The sequence below is a fragment of the Chiloscyllium plagiosum genome, unplaced genomic scaffold, assembly GCF_037043375.1.
Source record: "Chiloscyllium plagiosum isolate Xiang-an unplaced genomic scaffold, Cpla_swu_hap1 HiC_scaffold_3, whole genome shotgun sequence".
NCBI classification, from domain to species: Eukaryota; Metazoa; Chordata; class Chondrichthyes; order Orectolobiformes; family Hemiscylliidae; genus Chiloscyllium; species Chiloscyllium plagiosum.
Genome location: NW_028270141.1, coordinates 37,800,877 through 37,813,915, shown reverse-complemented (window position 1 = coordinate 37,813,915; position 13,039 = coordinate 37,800,877). Strand labels below are relative to the sequence as shown.

Sequence of the window (13,039 nt, the reverse complement as noted above, 5' to 3'; positions counted from 1 at the left end):
AAACCATATTTTATTAAATTGGCTAAAGTTTAATGAATGCATTGTTAGTATGTTGCCAGTGTTATGTTAGAATTGAGCAGCAGTGGTATAGAAGATGGATTGTGTAACTCTTAACTTTTGAATAGTTTTGACCAGCCAATTATCCTTGAAAGTGATAGTTCTTTAGAGAAGCTATTTCAGTCATATATTTACTATGGTACAGTGAAGAGGAATATGCAAATATTAAAATATAATTAAAGAAATTCCAATGCTAGGATAGTTCTATTCTTTATGGTTAGTATATTGTCACAAAAATATCAATACATAAGCAACTCTTGTGTTCTCTTCTCTCTGGTTCAGTGATGGGTCTGTGTTTCTGTTAAAAAATAACAGCATTTTTACAACATAAAATGTTCCATTTTGTACACAGTAACTTTTTTTTAACTAAAATTACAAGGAGGTTAAACTTATTCTAATTGTTTCTTCACTCGAACATTGGACATATTTCCATTATAACAATTTTTGATAAAAGACTCGGAAATTGATGTACACTCAGCAGCTGTGGATGGTTGGATCATATAAATGTAGTGTGATTCCTGTGTCTTTAAAGTGCGATAATCAATTGAGTGTAATTGAGCCCTGAGAGACAATTCATCTGATCCTGAAGATGCCACTGGTTCATCATGATCTCATTAAATGGTGGACCAGGATTTAAGGCTGAGTGAACTCTTATATAATATTCTATTGAGCATTAGATAAGTCAGCAATTTTTTTTCATGAGATTTTGTGATCCACGGGTTTGGCCCAACATGTCTTAATGGCTTATCAATCAATCCATCAGCAAATAGTTCAGGAACTTTTATATTTCTCGGCCTACACATGTTTGGAACATGTCTGTTTATTTAAGAATATTGTTTCCACTTGCAGGTTCACTTGATGTTCCCTGACAACGTCCCCAAACCTTGCTGTGCGCCAACTAAGCTAAATGCAATCTCTGTGCTGTACTTTGACGACAGTTCAAATGTAATATTAAAGAAATACAGAAACATGGTGGTAAGATCATGTGGTTGCCACTAGCTGGGAATTTCAAAGAGGAAGAGGACCCAATTAAAAATACAATCTTTAAACCATCTTTAAATTTTCACCAAGGGATCCCAAATTGGGTTTGAAGGTGCTTCATGTACAGTGTTATGTATATAGTACTCGTTGTGCTTATAATTTATTTCTTTCAATTTAACTACTTTGCTACATGAAAATTAAAACAGATGTTCTCAGTCCTTTCTGGTAGTGCACAAAAAACAACTGTGGTTGACTAAATATTTATTCAGTAGAGCTGAAAACTGGTACATTTTTAGACAAAGCTTTTCTTTATGAAACAAACATTGCAAAGGTGGTAAATGGTTTATTAACTTATCTGATTTCCTGCTATATATATTTTTTTTATAAACAGAGGAATTTAAAAATATTTTTACACACTTCATCTCTTGCTGAAACTGTGCTATATAAAATATTAGAGATTAAAATGTTGTCTAATTATTGTCCTATCCATCATGTACTGTGTATCTACAAACTTGCTGGCCATTATGAAAAAGTATTTGCAATTCTCCTGATGATTCATTCTTAATTTCAGAACCACACTAACTAGTTACTTGTATCTATTTAGTCCATAAATTCAAAATATTGACATCACGTTGTAGAAACATCTCCCCTTACACTGAAAAAATGTAATGGACAGCTGGATGGACATTGAGGTTTTGTCCCAGGGAGTCACACAGTGGAATATGCATTTCTCCGGACAAACTGTCAGTCTTTGCATTCTATCACTAAGTTTCCTCACTGTGAAAACAGTCATTATGAATAAGCTGAATTCAAAGGTGCGGAATTGATGGTTCAGTGGTACAGAACCTTGGACCTATCCCACCTAGAATACTGTGTTTGGTTTTGGATACCACTTCTCAGGAAGGATATATTAATCCTTGATGGTTCACCAGGAAGTTTACCACAGCTTAACCAGCATAATCCAAGACTTGGGCCAATAATCTTTGTTATAGGCAAGAGAATTATGGCATCAAAGGCAGGCAAATGTGATTGAGGTGTTAAGCAGCTATGGCAGAATAAACACGGGTTGACTGATCTACTCCTGTTCTTGTCTTCCTATGCCCCCAAAACCCAGTTTAACTCATGTTTTCTGGACTCACTGAAACTGCCTGTGTTTTACTTCTTCTGATCTAGTATACTTTCCCAAGGCTGATTAATCACGATAATCATTTTCTAAATCATTTAGTATCAGCCTGAAGCTGTGTGTGAAGTCAAAAACAGCATTTTTGGTCATGATGTGCTCTTTTCAAGAAATTGTTCCGTGTGCTTTTAAATTGACTTTGAACCTGGATTCTGGAAACTTTCCAACATAAAATACTCATTAGCTGAGATAAAAGAGATCTGTGCAGCCCTGAGCCTAGCAAATCGGTGAAAAGTAGGGTATAAACAAAAGATGCGGATCTTACATTCTCTTCTGGTCTTACAGATGTTATTGTTTTAAATAAATGAGATACTGTAAAGCTCAGTGTGTTTCTTTAAGAGCATCTATTCCAGCTATTCAATGACTGACAGTAGGGTGACTAGTATGTAATCTAAATGATGCCATTAAAGGGGGGTAATTGGAGAAACATGGGCTGAAGCAACTACCCAAGCCTTTAATACAGTGGAATGTAAGTTAAGCAACCATCCACAGTCTCTCCTTTTAATCGAGACTAAATTCTTCACTTCAGCTATGCTGCTGTGAGGAGATGCCACCTTGCAAGTAAGATTAGAGTTAATGTCACTGCTGTCTCATTAGAGAGAGAGGTTTGGTGATGAGTTCAACCCAAGGGTCACCATGCCGCACGTGAGGGGAGATCTTGAGAAGGTGGGATTTTCATGGTAACCCTCAGCCAGTGCAGGGATCGATGATTTAGTGTTAGAGAACCCTGGTGCAGGAATTGAACTTGCACTGTTAATATCGCTCACCAGACATCCAAACAACTGAGCTAACCAACCCCAATGCAAGTAAAGAACATCATGACTTCAACAACCTTTCACGCTTCTGACTCCTGTGGTGCACAAAGAGGCCTTTAGCCTGTTGTATCTGTGCTGGATCTTTGGAAGGGTATTACGATTGGGATTACTGACATTGCCAAACTAAAATTCCCTTTGTCTTGCAAATGTTTTCCTTTCAAATGTATTTATCAAAATACCTTTAGGAAGTTAATATTGAGTCTGCTTCTATCATCTTTTCAAGCAGTACATTCAGATTACATTAACTTGTTGCATAAAAATAGGAACCATTCTCCCCTTTACCCAATTATTTTTGCCAAACTTTTGTTTAACTTGGTGTCTTTTCATAATTGATTCTTCATGTAGTTTTATCTTCATGTACTCTTATTAAAATCTGTTAAGCTTAACTGTTTTTGTTAAATCTCCCTTTAACTTCCAAATTTTGAGATCTATTTAACTGAAGTCAGTATGTTTTAATAAAACCTTCAGTAGGATTGTCTTTTCACATTATTGAATTTGTATTCCTGTATTCATGCAGCACAGCTAATTTTCAACATGAATTCTCAGATTATTTGGCACCGTTCATGAACATAAAAGTTATTTTAATTTACCTATATGCATAATTTATATTGAAAAGGAATCAGAAAATTGTTCTTCATAGTTGATTTTAATATTTCAGACAGGTAGTACACTTCCTGAGTTATCTCTTTGTGTGTGTTGGGACTTTAAGTGTGGAATAATTGGTATAAGTACAACTTCCAGAACAATGCAAGAATTGTGAAATTTGGTAGATGATCAGATTGGTTCATATTCTGTACTGATAAGACATACAAGCTATACTGCTTGAAATGGCTTGTTTACACAGACATATAGCATTGAATTTTTAATATTCAGAGATAAAGAATAAAATAAAGGTTTGGTTTAATTTGGTACCTCTCATGACCTCAGGACATCTCAAGATAATGGTGTACTTTTGCAGTATAGTTACTGTTACAGTAGATAGCTGATGGCAGCAAACTCTTACATACAGCAATTTGATAATGACCACGAAATGGGTTTTTAGACAATGCTTGAGGGATGTATATTGGCCAAGACACTGGACATAGTTCCTCACCTGTTGTTTGAAATAATACCAATTCAGCTTTTATGGCTTTTTACATTTATCTTTTCACATGAAAGAAGGCACCTCTGACAGTGCTGCTCTGGAACATTGGCAGAGATTTTGTGTGCAAGTCTGTGGAGTGGGACTTTGACTCCACATCATTCTTCTGACTCTGAGGCACGTCCTTAGTTCCACCTCTCACAGACAGTACTGGATGTAAAGTTTTAATGATTTTACGGCCCTGCTTGAAAGAGTCCTTCACAGATATTGAGGAACAATTTTTCTCATTGGTTATGTTTATTTTTCATATCAGGGAACATTTAAATTTGTAATATTAACGTTGTCTATTTTAGCAGCATCTTTGTCCAAAATGGCAATTAAATAATGAAAGACTTTGGAGCTCTGTTTTGTAAGAAAGTCACATACCAGTATTGTATGTATGTATGTATGTTATACAGGAATATATTTTCTGGAATAAAAATGTCAAAGTGTCAACAGTTGAACTGTGATTTTTTTTTTCTGTTCGACCAATAGGGTTCTGCAGTGACAACCTTTGTTCTTTATCAATAACTCATCCTTGATGACAAAGTTAGACAGCTGTAAGGCAGTTATGGGTTTCTAATGATACTCTAGACTGCAGGCCTGAAACTTGTGCCACTTATGACCTCATTTCCACTTAATAACACATGTACACACATATGCTTTCTATAATATGTCTCATCACAGTCTTATTGGAAGGCTTTGAAAGTTCAGTTTAATTTTTCTGTCTTATTTAGGTCTGTGCAGGTTTTGCTGTCATGAGGCAAAACATTTTCTATTCTTCACTGAAATCAAATATATTTACCAAGAAATACCATCTAAAAGGTCACTGTTTTCACTCAAAGGGTGTGGGTTTTAAATATGTCCAATGGTGTGGAGAAGTTAACACACATGTTAAATATTCATGGGATGATTTCATGAATCATATCCAGAAGTTGCTGGAAAAGCTCAGCACATCTGACAGCATCTGTGATGAGAAATCAGAGTTAATGTTTCAGGTCCGGTCACCCTTCATCAAAACTGGTCTGAGGATGAGTCGTTGGACCTAAAACTTTAACTCTGATTTCTCTGCACAGGTGCAGCCAGACCTGCTGAGCTTTTCCAGCAACTTCAGTTTTTGTTTCTGATTTACAGCATCTGCAATTCTTTGGGTTTTCATCAACCATCAACTTTACGAAAATAGGAGAATCACGACACTGTTTCACTCATTTTTCTCACTTTCGTACTGAAAGCATAGTTGGGACATATGGTTACTGGAAATAAAATATTGCTGCCAATGCTGTTTGTTATATAAGGTTGTAAGAGTCTGAATGAGTTAATACTGCATGAGGAGTGCCTTAATTGCCTTCATTAAGATAAAGTCAAACAGGCTTGTTGAGAGAACAGCTTTGGATCTTGAAAGAATAGGACCTATCATTCAGGTCCCTCAAATACTTTCTGGAACAATATCTATCAGATCAATGTAACATATACGAACTTGAAATCATGCATTAAACTAAATCTGACAGGCAAGCTGCTTCTTGTTAGAGGGCAGCTACTTTCTACTCTAAAAAACCATGCCATGAAGCCCTGTAGATGGCAACCCTTAAAGAGGATGCTGGCTGTAAATCTCATACAACATGGTGATCAGCAGTAAGGATTGTACATACAACACGGTAATCAGCAGTAAGGATTGTACATACAACATGGTAATCAGCAGTAAGGATTGTACATACAACATGGTAATCAGCAGTAAGGATTGCACAGACAACATGGTTAACAGCAGTAAGGATTGCACAGACAACATGGTGATCAGCAGTAAGGATTGCGCATACAACATGGTGAACAGTAGTAATGTTTACGCATACAACATGAACAGCAGGAAGGATTGCGCATACAACATGGTGATCAGCAGTAAGATTGCACATGCAACATGGTAATCAGCAGTAAGGATTGCACATACAGCATGGTGAACCTCAGTAAGGATTGCACATGTAACATTGTGAACAGCAGTAAGGAATATGTGTACACGATGGTGAAGAGAAGTAAGATTGCACATACAACATGGTGTACAGCAGTAAGGATTGCACACACAACATGGTGGTCAGCAGTAAGGATTGCACAGACAACATTGTGAACAGCAGTAAGGATTGCACATACAACATGTTGAAGAGCAGTAAGGATTGCAGAGACAACATGGTAAACAGCAGAAAGGATTGCACAGACAACATGGTTAACAGCAGTAAGGATTGCAAATACAACATGGTGATCAGCAGTAAGGATTGCACATACAACATGGTGATCAGATGTAAGGATTGCACAGACAACATTGTGAGAGACGATTTCGGTACAAATAGTTAAGATGTGCATGACCTCAGAGTCTAAGGGGAATAGAGCCGTGGGGGTCGGGTAAAACATGCTTCTCTATAATAAAGGACGAGACATCTGCTGCTACAGAGTAGAAAAACAAGTCCTTGATTGATAAGACCACTAACTCTGACAGAGAAGAATAAGTCCTTGACTGATAAGACTACAGGGTAGAAAAACAACTCGGGAAACTGTTGCAGACTTTGTGAGAATGTGAACCTCGTGACTCTTTAGAGCTATAGAGGGGAGGGACTTGTACTATATTTAATCAGAAACATTGTTAGCCTGGCGCGCCTTTTTTTTAAGGGTGCCCAACTCTGCAGACTTGTTAATAAAACTTTGTTTTCCTGAATTTGTCTAGAGCGATTATTGAGAAGCGATTTTCGTTTCTAACAAACTTGGGGGCTCGTCCGATCAACACTCCGGCCGCGAGGGGGGGCTGAGGAAGGACATCGGAGAAGGTGCACCCTGCCGAGTTCGGCAGTCCCTGATTCCTTGCTTGTCGCCCCGCGCGGCTTGAGCGAGTGATATCCGGAAGGCTCAGGAGAACAAAGGAGGGGTGTGGCCGAGGCAGTGGGGACGGTTAACGATCGAGTAATTTCGGTGCACCGAACCCAGGTAAGAACAGACTTGCGAGGACCGTCTTTCCGGAGGACTGGGGACCTGCGGAGTGCCTGTAGATTTTTCTACAGAGACATGGGTCTCAGGAATCTAGAGGCGGGGGCTTGTCTGTGCGGGATTTTGCAGAGACCGTGTTTGCGGAGGAACGTGGACCTACGGGGTGCCTGTGATCTGTTTCACAGAGACGTAGGACACAGGAATCCAAAGACCGGGGGTGCCTGCAAAGGGACCTGGGCGATCACGGGACTGAAGGTCCGGGAATTGGCTAAATAGTGATAGATTATCACGGGATAATACAGGAATCTCCGATTTTACAAAGTCCTCGGAAATGGGAAGTAAGGGTTCCAAGACGAATAAGGGAAAAGTAGGCTTGAGCGTAGACAATGAAAAATACCCCGGGGTACCTGACGATAGTCCGTTAGGAATAATGTTAAATAATTGGGATCAGGGTAGGAGAAAAGGAAAATCTAGAAAGAAGATGGTGAGATACTGTCAAACGTGGTCCCAAACACCTATTCAGGGAGACTCAGTGTGGTGGCCTAAATTCGGCACTGATGAAGACTGGGTCCGGCAAGCTCTAATTTTATATGTCAATTCGAAACCTAATGTTACTCGGGGGGAAAGTGATTACGCCCTTTGTTGGCTGCCAGTCACACTATCTTGCAAAATGAAGGTAACCAATGAAGACTCGAAAGGGCAGAAAGAATGGGAACCTTTAGATCACTTACCGCCGCCCTACGTGACCCCGTCGGCCCCGCAAAATGGTCCTTCAGGTGGCGATGATTCAGGGGAAGGGGAAGAAAGCGGGGAGGAACCACCAGGTGCCTCAGGAGTACAGACTAGATCTCAAGCTGAAAAGAGTCACAGACGGAACTCTGTCCCGATTGCAAGAATGAATCCACTCCGGGAAGTGCCCATGGGAGGCACGGAAGGAGGGACGGGATATGTGAACGTCCCCTTAACGAGTACTGAAGTACGGAATTACAAGAGGGAGATGAAGGGCCTACTGGAGGACCCCATGGGCCTGGCTGAACAATTAGATCAGTTCCTGGGGCCAAATACTTATACGTGGGATGTGATGTATTCCATCATGGGAACATTGTTCTCTAGCCAGGAGCGACAGATGATACGACAAGCTGCGCTGTTGGTCTGGGAGAGAGAGGGAGGAGCAGGAGGGGAGCAGAAATTTCCCCTCACCGATCCCGAGTGGGATAAGCAAACGGAAGAAGGAAGACGCAACATGAGGGATATGCGGGAATATTGGATAAAAGGAATAAGGCAGGCAGCCCCGAAGGGGCACAATTTTACCAAGGCCTTTGGGAATCATCAAAACCCGGAAGAAACCCCTACAGACTTCCTAGACAGGATTAGGAAGAACTTGCAGCAGTTCGCTGGGGTGGACCCTGAGACGGAAGTGGGACAGCAACTCATACGGGTAGAGTTTGTGTCAAAAACCTGGCCGGACATACGTAAGAAGTTAGAGAAAAGGGATGATTGGGATAGTAAACCTCTGAGTGAACTACTACGGGAGGCGCAAAAGGTGTTTGTGAGAAGGGACGATGAGAAGCAAAAGAAGGCGACAAAGATAATGATGCAGACGGTGCAACAAGTGACAGCTGGAAGGAGGGAAAAGGGGGAGCCGTGGCAGGAACCGGAAAGGGGAGAGTCGTGGCAAGAGCAGAGGAAAAGAGGACCGAGGCCGGAACAAAGGAAGGGTGGAGGAACTCGAGGCCGCGACAGGGAAACGAAGAGGATACTCAGATGTTACTACTGTAATGAAGAGGGACATTTTAAGCGAGAGTGCCCCCGCTACAAGCGGGAAGTGCGGTCGTACGCCCTGATGGAGGAAGATTAGGGAGGTCGGGGGTTCCTACCCTTGGGGCAAAAGGACTATCGACAGGAACCCCTGGTAAACTTGAAAGTAGGGCCCCAAGGGTCGGAGATCACATTTATGGTGGACTCGGGAGCCGAAAGATCAAGTATAATCCAAATACCCCCCGGCGCCCGAGCAGGAAGAACAGTTATGGGGGTATCTGGCATTGGAGGAAAGACATTGCAAGTCCCAGTAGTGGAGGACGTGGAAATTGGGTATGAAAACAGAACTACTAAACGAGACCTCCTTCTACTGCCATCGGCGGGGTTTAATTTGTTAGGAAGAGACTTGCAGGTCAAACTAGGGATCGGAACGGTACCAAATAACGGGGAAATGGTGGTACGGTTGTTCGCCCTCACCGAAGAAGATGATCAACAAATAGACCCGGGAGTTTGGTACCGGGAGGGGAACAGAGGGGGTCTAAACATCAAACCTCTCCAAATCACCATGTTACCAGGAAAAGGCCCGGTAAGAAGGAAACAGTACCCGATTGCTATGGAAGGACGGGAAGGGTTACAACCTGTGATAGAAAGATTAATCACAGATGGACTACTGGAGGAATGCATGTCCCCTTTCAATACTCCAATACTCCCTGTGAGAAAGCCGGATGGGACGTATAGGCTGGTGCAAGACTTGCGGGGGTTGAATGAAGTAGTCCAGGCTAGATACCCGGTGGTACCCAATCCCTACACGTTAATGAGTAAAATTCCCCCCGAACATGAATGGTTCAGCGTAATAGATCTGAAGGATGCCTTCTGGAGTTGCCCCCTTGACGAAGAAAGTCGGAACCTTTTTGCATTTGAATGGGAGAATCCCTTCACAGGATGAAAGCGACAGTTAAGATGGACAGTCTTGCCGCAGGGATTCACGGAGTCACCCAACTTGTTTGGACAAATACTAGAGCAGATCTTAGGAGGATTTCGGTGTAACGCGGAGAATCAATTGCTCCAATATGTCGATGATCTCTTACTCTCAGGACCGAGAGAAGAGGAGGTACGAGCAGACACCGTTGCCCTGCTGAACTTCCTGGGGAAACAGGGCCTACGGGTCTCCAGGACAAAACTCCAGTTTGTGGAGCAAGAAGTAAGATATCTGGGCCATCAGGTTAGTAAGGGGCATCGCCGTATCACGCCAGAACGAATATCGGGGATTACGGGTATGCCAATACCCAGGACGAAGAAGGAAATCAGACAGTTCCTGGGGCTAGTAGGGTATTACCGGATATGGATTGAAAGTTACACCACTCTAGTAAAGTTTTTGTACGACAAACTGGGACAAGAAGAACAAAAACTGGACTGGTCAGATGAGGAGGAGCAGCAATTTAATATTATTAAAAGTAAACTGATCCGAGCTCCGGTATTGGCTTTACCCACCCTGAAGGAACAGTTCCAGTTATATGTTAATAGCGCCGGCGGAATTGCCCAGGGTGTGCTTACCCAGCTGCGGGCAGGGAAACGTCAGCCGGTTGCATTTTTGTCAAAAATGTTAGACCCTGTCTCATGTGGATGGCCGACCTGTATCCAGGCAGTGGCAGCTAGTAGAAGAGGCCCGGAAACTTACCTTTGGAGGAAGAATCACAGTATACTCCCCATATTCGGTTAGTACCATACTGGCTCAAAAGGCTCACCGCTGGTTAACAGACTCTCGCATCCTGAAGTATGAGACGATTTTGATGACCGGAGACGATTTCAATTTTGCAAAAGATCTCAGTTGCAACCCTGCCCAGTTTCTATACGGACGTCCTGCAGATGGGGAACAGGAGCATGACTGTGTGGAATTTGTAGACTTACAGACCAAAAGCCGAGAGGACCTGCAAGAGGCTCCGCTGGGTGAAGGACAGGAACTATACATCGACGGGTCCTCCCGGTGCATAAATGGGGTACGGTACAGTGGCTATGCGGTCGTAGATGGCGCAACGAAACGGACGATCGAGTCTGGACGACTGCCCGGGAAGTGGTCAGCCCAATCCTGTGAGTTGTACGCCCTCCAGAGGGCCCTGAAGTTGTTGGAAGGGAAAGTGGGGACCATATATACTGACTCAAAGTATGTATACGGAATTGTTCATACTTTCGGGAAAATCTGGAAAGAGCGAGGATTGATAACTTCCCGGGGAAAAGAATTAGCTCACGAACAAATGATCAGCCTAACGTTGGAAGCCCTGGCGTTGCCTACAGAACTCGCAGTAGTCCATGTACCCGGTCACCAGAAGGGGTCGACACCGGAAGCGGTGGGAAACCGGCTGGCAGATGAGGAAGCCAAGCGGGCAGCGGTCGAAAAATCCGTCCAATTATTAACATTAATACCGTTGAGGGAAGGGCTCGCTAAACAACCCGTCTTCACCCAGGGGGAGATTGATAAAATGGATCAATTGGGTGCCCGGCTAGAAACTAACGGGAAGTGGACGGTTCCTGATGGGAGACAAGTACTAAACAAACAGATCACCCGGAGTATTCTGCACCGATTACACCATCAGACCCACTGGGGGGTGCAAGCCATGTGTGACACGATCCTGAGAGACTATGTATGCAGGGGGATATACACGTTAGCCCAACAAGAAGTAGTCGGATGCCCCACTTGCCGGCGTATTAATCAGAAGGCCATGCGTTCTATGCCAGCTGGTGGTCAGCCCCTCGCAATTAGGCCATTCCAGAGGATCCAAATTGACTTTACAGACTTACCCCCAGTACAGAGATGGAAGTATCTGCTAGTAATAGTAGACCATTTCACTCACTGGGTAGAGGCTTTCCCAACCGCCAAAGCCGATGCACCAACCGTGGCCCGTCTATTGTTAGAGAACATAATCCCGAGATATGGCATGATGGAATCTATAGACTCAGACTGCGGGACACATTTTGTTTCTAGGCTACACCATTTGATCTGTACTGCCCTGGGTATCCAATGGAAATTCCATGCACCCTGGCATCCCCAGAGCTCGGGTCGAGTGGAGAGAATGAATGGCACACTCAAGACCCAATTGACTAAGCTGATGTTAGAAACTAAGTTACCATGGCCAAAGTGCCTTCCCATTGCCCTATTGAGGATACGTACAGCACCTTGCCGGGATATCGGGGTCTCCCCCTATGAGATGCTGTTTGGATACCATATTGGAGTAAGGTTGATGGGTGTCCCACTCTACAAGGGGAAGATGTATTTGTCAGAGACTATTTACTGGCCTTATCCCGTTCTTTTGCAGAACTCCGGAGGAAGGGTATCCTGGCTCAGACTCCGCCGCTCGACTTCCTCTTGCATAAGGTGGAGCCCGGAGATTGGGTACTTGTAAAGACCTGGAGGGCCAAAAAGCTCCAGCCACAGTGGGAAGGACCGTTCCTGGTCCTGTTAACAACTGAAGCCGCTGTTCGGACGAAAGAAAAAGGGTGAGCCCATGCATCGAGGATAAAGGGGCCTGTTCCGCCAGAAGGAGAGAGCACTTGGACATGCGGGCCAGGGGACAAGCCATTGGTGGTAAAGCTGAAAAGACAGCGACAATGAACTCTACCTGGACTGTATTGGTGGGGATATTGATCGGTTTACTCCTGTATGTGGGGGAGGGCGAGAGGAGATGTGACAAATGTCGGACTACGGTGAGACTTGGGAGTCAGATCTACTCGGGATCATTTGTGTCTCACTCCCATGTGAACGATCGGTGTTACGATGTGAATGCACGGCAAGAATGTTGGGAGGATGGAAAACCCTATTATCAAGTGTATAATAAAGGGTACGGTGGCAAAGTCCGTGGGTGCCCTAAAAATAACCGCTGGGTGTGTGTTAACAAAGATGGGCAGTGGGGCCTACCCTCCGTGTTGCTCAGAGAGCAGGTTGACAGAGTCAAGGAGACCAGAGTTCAGAACACTGAACGGGAGTTAGAGAAAGAGAATGACCGTCAGAGAACGGTCGTTGTCTCTAAAGTGCCATCTATATACAAAGAGGTAGAAGAGCAGATTGAGCTCCCTGATATAACACAAAACCTGTTTATTGATCCCACCTCTAGGATTGCCACTGTTTTAAATGTTAGCAATTGCTGGGTTTGTGGGGGGCCACATATGTCA

General features: G+C 43.3%; 1 protein-coding gene across 1 annotated transcript in view; it reads left to right on the top strand.

Annotated features, from left to right (window-relative positions):
- bmp5 (bone morphogenetic protein 5) overlaps positions 1 to 4,609 on the top strand; it is a 142,699-nt gene extending 138,090 nt beyond the window's left edge. Inside the window, exon 7 of the mRNA XM_087978465.1 lies at positions 907 to 4,609. Within this exon, the coding sequence (XP_087834591.1) occupies positions 907 to 1,056 (150 nt within the window). The 3' untranslated portion in view covers positions 1,057 to 4,609. The remainder of the gene's footprint in view (positions 1 to 906) is intronic.
- Positions 4,610 to 13,039: the final 8,430 nt, after the last annotated feature.